Raw genomic sequence first — 9,142 nt, forward strand, 5'->3', positions numbered from 1 at the left:
GTGGTGGCGTTGTGTCGCTTCAGCGGGTCTAGGACTGGGAAGACACTCGCATTCTCTCGCCCTTCTCGGATTGACGCCGGGTGCGGGTGCCTCTCAGTTGGAGCTGCTCCAGTTGGGCTTTTTTTCTCCGCTTGCATGCTCTCTCCCTATATATCTAGCGGTATACTACCTATATCGCTTTCAAATGCCCAGGTCTTCGTTGTGTCCTTCTCTGGCAACGAACAGGTATGTCCGCCTCTTCCCTTCCCCTCCTGCTCTACAAAACCTTGGAAGTAGGGGAGGCGAGGGATGTTGTCTCTGATTTGCTGCCTATAGTACACGTGCGTTCATAAAAATTATTATACGAAGACCGGAGACAATCAATAAAAAATATTGAGATCTTTTTTATGGATAATTTATATGGGTATTGTTATAAGTCATCGCAACGCACGAGTAACCGACTAGTATATACATACATCACAGCAAGGGTTTCTCTTGCTGGTAATTTTTTTAAAAAAAATTTGGGCTTCGAGGCAAACATTTGGCAACTTGGTACGAAGAATCACTCTATCTAAAATAAATATTGCATTATAAGTTTATTACTCAAATTTACGTGGATTGGGCTTGTTCGGTTCGTTTTCAATCTATGTAGATTGAGTTGAATTATGTGGGTTTAAATCCTAAGCAAATCAAACTTATTTTTTTTATCTCACACAATCCATATGTACCGGAAATAACCGAATAAAATCTTAGTAGGATGGTATCTATTCCTCATATTAATACTAACTATGAACAATAAATAAGATAGCGATAGATCAACTTATTTTATTTCATAAACCAATCAAAAAAGTGAGCAGTGAGACAATGATGAACTAGCTCATTGCTCAAACGAAACACCATATGTGACTTAGGCCAACGCTTTTCGACCAAATCGGTCTTTCAACTATTTGGAATAGATTAATAAGATAGGTTAATCCCCGCAGGTAAATCAACAGCCAAATGAAAAATCCATACAGAAGGAAGTTAAAACAGAAATAACTCAATGCGCAAAGGGGACGGAAAACATAGAACCGACGAGGAATGCACAGAGAAGAAAAAAAACAGAAAGAGGCACTTTGACGATCGGAGCAGACATAATCAGTAAATTATCCGGGGCAAACCACCACCCGCAGTCAACAAGAGCGCTGGACCATATAAACTAGATATCACACTCCAGTTGTAGTTTGACCCATATGCCATCACAGGCAAACCGCTCAAGAGTTCAGATGCTTCAACCACACTACGACTGAGAGATACTTACTACACACGCGGCAACCACAGGGGGCACCATGTTTTCGCAACATCTACAGACTGTCCAGGCATTATTTCATGGATAAGCAAGCAGGAGCATGTACGAGACTGCTCCAAGCTTAGCTGGGGCCTAAGGAAAGCGCTTAGCCGCTGAAGCCCCCTTACGAGCTGGAGGCCTCGAAGGTATCTGGCTTATGCTTCTCCATCAGGCCCGTCAGGGCTGCGTCAAACTCCTTCTCCAGCTCCAGCTCCAGATCCATGTATTCTTTCTTGAGCTTCAACTTCTTGTCCTCGTGGACTTTGATCAGCTCATCTCGCTCAACTTCAAACTCTGCCACATCCTTGACTTGGCAATCAATGAACTTCTGCACATATTCCTTCCTGCACAAGACGCGGATGGATTGAGAATGATAAACAGCAACAGATATGCACATTGAACCTGTGATGCCTACATGAGACGACTGCAGCAGGAAACAGTTCTTGACGACTCTCATATGCATTGAGATGGAGCATTTACATTACTTTTAGTTCCAATTGTGGTGAGGCATGGTAACATGATCCAACCACGAATTAGTGACACACCTTAGCTGACGATCTTTCATAGTTCCAGAATCAACATCAAAGCGTCTGGCCTTTGAGCGCTCTTCCTGCAACAACTTCTCAAACTGCTTTTCTTTATCCTCTGTGGCCTTGTGAATATCCTCAATTAGACCATGAAAAATTTCCTCCTGGGACTTCATCTGCAAAGCATGGAAACAAGGTCAACAGGTAGTGAAATCGAAAGATGGCAACATCAAGGTCAAGTGGTCAACAACAGGTGGTCAAATTGAAAGCTGGCAGCATCAATCTTATCACAGAAGTATCAAAGTGCAAAATATAAGTGTGACCCTCCAAGAAACAGCAAACTCTATCATTGGCACAGATGAAAATTGTTGATCCACGCATGTTCATTAGTAGAAAATATAACCACTTGGGTAACCTTATTACCTCTTCCTCGTACTCCATGTGCTTCTCTTTTGCTTTACTCCTAACAAATATATTTTCTTCAATAGTCTCACGTAGCTTCTGGGTAACAACACCCAATGATTCTTCTACTGCTTTAGATCGCTGCTCTGTCTTAACCATCTTGTTCTTCAGGTAATTCAGTTGTTGGTTGTCTTCACTCATCTGTTTCATTTGAATCACCACCATCTCATTGTAAGACCTCATCTCATACTTCAGACGGCTTTTACCTGAAATTATAGTGAAGATAAAAATATAGTTAGCTATTAAAATGCTCGGCGTCCTGCTCGGTAGATGCAACATAACTACTACAGCTTGATGTCTGTATTTCAAAGACACTCCACTTGGACTTGGAAGGCTTCATATTTCAATAAACAGGTTAGAGATTGATTTATCTGTTGTACCGTTTGAAAAGTGGGTGATGTATTTTCACAATGGCACAAGAAGAAAAGAAGCATCTGTTTTGATGTTTCGTAACAGGAAACGATATTGGCCATATTATTTTGATTTAGTAGAAAAGGAAACGCTCCAAAAGTTCATAGAGAAATCCCCCCTTCACAAGCAGACCTTTGAATAAAGGAGCTGCACTAATCAAATGCCTAGAACTCAACAACAAAACCTTGCTAAGCAAGTTGAGGTAGGCTAAAGTTGAAACCTAACAGAAGCCACAAATCTAGTTTCAGGCACACAGACAGCTATTTTTCATTCGCTCCTATTCAAGATTAAACTTTTGGATATATTCCATCATTTTAAGTCTTATTTTACTGCCTCTTCCCATGTCAACTTCAGCCTTTCCTTGTCTCCCTTCCCATTCCTATCATGCCTTAGATCCCACTACGCATTGGTGACTCTATAGGTCTCCATTGGACACATATATCATCATTCCAGACTCAATAACTTCTTGTATGGCCACAAATCCAATGCAACATACGCATTTCTACATCAATTATCTGTTGAACATGACATCTTTTTTAGACCAACATTCTACAGCATACAACATAACAGATCTAATCGTCATCCTATAAAACTTGCTACTTGCCTTTTAGCTTCTGTGGTATCCTCTTGTCACATGATTGTCCAAAACTAATTGACCTATAAAAAGAAGGAAATATGCAGACTTGTGCATCGTTCTTCGTTCTATCGAAAAGTAAGTGCCATTTTAAGTTGTGCTTCACTGTGGATTAAGTTAGTTGGTTATGAAATATTAGCAAGATTTTGCTGCTATTGCTCTCCAAAACAAGATGCTTTCATCTAAGTGCTGCATCCAGATTTAGAAATATGCAACTGCTCTTGAGAAAGAACAAATCCGAATTCCAAACAGAGCATATAGTGATGAGCTTTAAAAATTAAATGAAATAAGACTGATGTTATGTTTCTGCCACCATAAAAACTTTGCTTGGCCTTAATAGGTTAAACAGGATGGAAAAAAATGGAAAACAACATAGGACCAATTATCAATAGGTTATCAAAATTATTATTAGAAGTACAAGCATAAGCAAAGTCATGAACTTTTTCCAAATGTAAATGGAATAAGCACAAGCAAGTGCTATTGAAAAGCTACTACAATTCTAGACAGGGCACAGAGTGATGCACTTCTAAAAATTAAATTGTTATAAAACTGACGTTGTGGTTCAGCCACCACAGAAATGATCATAAGCACGATGTAAAGCAAAAGGAAAGACCACAGAGGACTAGGCACAAAATAAATACTAGCATACTATTGAAACATGCATTACCAATGGATGAACAAAATGATTACTAAAAGTAACAATCATATAATATGGGTGTGTTTGGTTTAGCTGTGACCTGTGAAAAAACTACTGTGAGCTGCCTACCCTGAAAAGTTGCTGTGAGAAAAAAGCTGAAATCCATTTGGTTCAAAATGTTGTGAGTTGTCCACTGTAAACAAATTGTATATTTTTTATATGCACTTTGTTTAACTATATCTCTTAATCAATATGTCTAATTAAGAAGTGATTTCACATTTGTATTGCTGATATTTTCAAAAATAAATCAATTTTTTAATTCCATTTGTAATACTTTTTATTAAAAATATTATTATTTCATTTATTATAACACTTAATTATTTTAATCCTATTTTAGTTTCAGTTTATTGTGTCTGTTTATTAATATAACAAACTTCAATAAGCAGCAAAAGCAGGGTCCAAGCTGCTTTCAAATTTGTACTATAGAAAAGCAGTTTTTTCAAAGTAGCTACAAAAAAGCTGAACCCTTTGGTTCAGCAGGTTTCAAAAGCAGAACCAAAACCAAACACATCCTATGTCAATTAAGTGGAAGGATAGAAATATTGAACTTCATGTGTCCTTATGATTCCTGTAACAAAAAAATATTTCACATGTACAAGTTTTAATCAGACTTAACAGATATCATTATTCAAGGCATAAAGAATTTGGGGAGAAGTCCACTAAATCATGTTGTTAACCAGAATAAAAAAACATATACACAGAACAGAAAGCATTAAGTTTGTAAGAAAACATACCATGGCAATGCTTGTTAAATGCCTCCATATCCTCTTTGTTTGCTAAGAAACCATATAGTTGCCTTTTCCCACCAGGCACAAATCGAACCTTGCGTAGGTGCCATGAATTCCTGTCTGTACCTTGATTAACAAAGTGTTTATGCAGACGTTCAGCTTCCATGTAGCCCACAGCTGAGCTTTCAAATATTAACACGCTCATACCACGGTGCCCAGAGGGACCATAGGCATGACGTGCTTTACTTGCTTCATATTCTCCAAAATAATCAAGGAGCTCTTGGTTTCCCATGCCCTTCCACTAGATCAGGTCAACAAACAAACAGAAATCAGAATGCAATGCAACTTAACTGTATGGCCCTTGAAAGATATAAAGGTCTTTTTCTATAAGATCTTAGAAAGAAGCATTTATAATCCAACTCAGCTCACAAAAATGTGGGGACGTAATGTATTGAAGCCAATTAGAAGAATGGTATTATATATAAGATAATAAAGAGGATCATTGTGGTCAACATGCACAACACAAAATAAATATAGAAAGGTAATATAAACTGATCCACTTAGGGAGCATATTGCACCTTTGTTCAGTCAGATCAAAGGCTCTAAGAAGATGCATAGGTGTTAAGTTATGCTTAAAAGGGATGAGGGAACCCAACTGCAAAATCTGTACTTAGCATTTCACAGGGAAAACATACTGCTAATATAAATTATATATTAAAAAATCAGTCACCTTATCATCTTCATCTTTTTCCAAGAAGGTATTCATAACAATAACCATTGGTGGCCACACTATCTCACGATCAGTGCTTTCTTGCAGTCCTTTCCATTTCCCAAATTGTTCACCCGCTGGTAACACTGAAGTTCCCCTGCGAGAAAGCTCCTCTTCCAGCAATGCAGCCAATTCCCTGTGAAGTTTAACCCTTGTAGAACCCTTTGTTCTAGCATGACTCACTAAAGGCTGCAGCCCTTTGTACCAGTCAATCGCCCCAGGTCCATTTTTGCATGCCGGGCAATGCCATTGCCGAGTTTGTTCATTAATTTGTTCCAAACTCAATGTATTCAATACTTCAAAGAACTCTTTGAACCACTTGTTCGTTTTTCGAGTCTCAAAACTTTTCTCACTTGCGTCAGAATCATAGTCATCACTGATATCATCACTCAAATCATCGTCATCATCATCATCATCATCTGATGTATTGTTGCCATCAACATTCTCCACCTCAGGGACAGAACCAGATGGAGGAGCATCATCCTTCTTGACTTCAGATCCAGATGGGCGAGGCCTGGATTGCCACTGCCAACCATTTGCCAGAGGTGGAGCCAGAACAGGGCGCGATGTTTGTGATGGCGGTCTAGGATTGCCTCTGGTAGCAGCACCATGATCTGGAGCTTGAGCCCAGCTGGTTCCAGAAGGGTGCGAGGAACCACTGCCACCCCATGCTGGCCTTGCTGTGTTAGGTGTCACATTTGTGGAACTCCATGGTGCCCACTGTCTCCCCCCGGCTTGCCCGGGTTTCTTCGACTTCTTCCCCATGGTTTCCCAGCCACTATCTGTATGCAGGGTACCATTATGCAGGGTCAGATAAATTAATATCAGCATGTATCTGTTAGTAATGGCAATGAACATCATACTCCACTATGAAACACAATGATGCTAATTACTTTTTACCTATTCAACATAGTAATTTCATAATTATCAAAGTTCTCTCGGTAGCTAATATATTGACCAAAAGCTAGCTGCAGATCTAATTGTCAAGAGATACATGCAAGTCATCATAGGACCAATACCCGTTAAGATAACCATTGGTGGCCACCGTGCTAATTTCACTAGGCTCAAAGTATGCATCGCAATCACAAAAAATGCATACAAAATCAACTCTGCAATAGGAATAACATGCTGCCACCACATAAGTAAATCACATACATCAAGCCTTTCACTTGATGAAATGTACATAGCCAGAGTTTACCAGATCTACAATGCCAAACCAATGCAGTAACATAATTTTGTCAAGAATCATTCAGTTATTCAGTGTGTTATCAAAGAATGAGATAAAGTGGAACACAAACTAAAAAGATGAACAGCAATTATTAAAAAAAATGACACCAGCAACCATGCAAGTAAGAAGTAACCTTATGAGGAGACAACTGAACGAGTATCAGACTTGATTAAGACCAACGAAAAAAAACTATATAAAATCAACAACATAACTTGAACCCCTGTTCAAGACGTAAAACCTAAACTCGCGAACAGAAATCGGAATGATTGTAAAAATATCACAAACCACGGATCCGCGCAAAGCGCTGACAACCCACTGGAACGCTCAAACAAGCCCACCGATTCCGCACCCACGCGAAGCAGCATTCGCCCCTCGTCCTCCAAAACCCCAGTCATACCGAAACAAACCGCCGAAAAAAATCGAGCGACACAAGCGACCAACCCGCAGGCACGAAAAGAATCAGATCTTCGAAAGAAAATTCCCCGCAAATCAACCCTAAACCCTACCCAAACCCCTTAAACGATCCGGCATTGCACGATCCGTCCACTCACGAACCACAAGGGAAAACAGGGGGAGAGGCGGGAGGTGCTCACGGGAACCCGGAGGACCGCCGCCGCGACGATCGCCGGAGCCCGACATCGATCGCGCGCTCCTCTCTTCTCTTCTCTCCGCTACGGCGTGGTGGGGGTTTTACGTTTTTTTTTAGATGCAGTGGAGACTGGAGACTGTGGTGAGTGGTGAGTGGACAGGGTCCGGGGCGAGTCTTCATATAGGGAGAAAATAGGATAGGAAAATTCATACCAAGCGAATATCGTTTACCGTATCTACTGATTACCCAATAATCAAGGGAAAAAACCAAAACAAAAAAAGAAAGAAAATTAAAAGGATACCTGAACCGAAATAGTTAGCGGAAGTAAATATAAAAGGATACATGAATTGTATTTATGGTTCAGGAAAATATCGATGGTATTTTTGTTTTTATAAGCTATCATTTACTACTCCACTTGAATATATTTATTTTTCTAAGCGCATCAGCCTACTCATCTCTCTCTTTTAAGTGGTGCTAAACTGACACAAGTACTGTAGCTCGCAGATCACAACATACGGGTCATCGCACGTAATGAACTAACTATCTATTAAAAACATGCAAACAGGCAACAAGGAAACATTATGCATGTTTAAATCTATTTTATATTCACTTTTTCCCTTTTCTATTGTGCCATGTGATGTGTTTTTATGAAGCAATTACGTGAATTTGTTAACGTTTAATATTTTTGTAGATCTTTTAGTAACGTGATAACATTTATGTATGTATGGCCGTATTTATCGTGTATATATATATATAGTCGCTTGTTCGTACGTTGCGACGGTTTACAATAATGTCCATATAAACTATCCACCAAAAAAATTCAAGATTTTGTATTGATTGTTTCCGCTCTCCGTATAATATTTTTTGATTTGGCTAACTGATGTTATTGTTTACTCCATCCAATATGTCTTAATACAATACGGTCAATGAAGTGAGCGATTAGAAGAGAGTTCACAACGACTGACTGAACGAACAGAGATTATAAAATAACATAATTCCACCATATAGAGACCAAATAAGAGAAAGTTTGTGTGCTCAAGTTTCTAAAATAAGTCACATGAACTCAAACTTATAAAAAAGATAGATTAAAACATGGAGTGATTGCTAAAGTCAGGCATCAATAAAACTGGATGCGCTCCATATAAATTATGCTACTTCGTAACAATTACTAACGTTTAAAATCAACAAATAACCTTTCATTTTACTGTTAGTGTGACAAATTATTGTTGCTCCATCCAATTCAACAACCTCAAACATCATTGAGTCCATTGCGTCAATGTAGTCTCAAAAACGACCTAATGCTTGCAAGAACCAAGAATGACGTGCCGTGATTGGGTTGTAGCCTCGGCCCGTGGTACTGACCTGGCTCGACACGATTATATTTTTTTATTTTACAAAAAAATATATATATATAATTTATATTCAATATTAAAAATATTTGAGCATGATGTTCTATTGGTTAGACACCTTCACCTAGTGTCTCTCGTCCTTCTTCCATTAATTAGGGGGCACGGGGTTAATTTAAAATAGTTAGGGACTAAAGTTTAATCTCTATAATTTAAATAAACTTTAGTGTTACGGACAGAATATATAAAATCTAAAATGAAAATATAAAATCTAAAATGATCCAGATTTTTTCCGGACTGTTGCTAGTTTTCATCAATCATGTACTCCCTCCGTTTCTTTTTATTTGTCGCTGGATAGTGCAATTCTACACTATCCAGCGACAAATAAAAAGAAACGGAGGGAGTACTACACCGCTCAAGATGCGCTCGGGAGTCGAGACTCGAG

At 38.9% G+C, this 9,142-nt stretch overlaps 1 protein-coding gene across 1 annotated transcript; it reads right to left on the minus strand.

The window, feature by feature from the left end:
* Positions 1-1,093: 1,093 nt before the first annotated feature.
* LOC100037819 (ragged seedling 1) lies at positions 1,094-7,490 on the minus strand. Its single transcript, NM_001112519.1, is given in 6 exon segments — positions 1,094-1,650; positions 1,852-2,009; positions 2,257-2,501; positions 4,772-5,066; positions 5,496-6,316; positions 7,356-7,490. Coding segments are annotated over 6 exon segments (1,785 nt in total). The 5' UTR covers positions 7,402-7,490; the 3' UTR covers positions 1,094-1,430.
* Positions 7,491-9,142: the final 1,652 nt, after the last annotated feature.

Source organism: Zea mays, chromosome 6 (assembly GCF_902167145.1).
Source record: "Zea mays cultivar B73 chromosome 6, Zm-B73-REFERENCE-NAM-5.0, whole genome shotgun sequence".
Taxonomy (NCBI): domain Eukaryota; kingdom Viridiplantae; phylum Streptophyta; class Magnoliopsida; order Poales; family Poaceae; genus Zea; species Zea mays.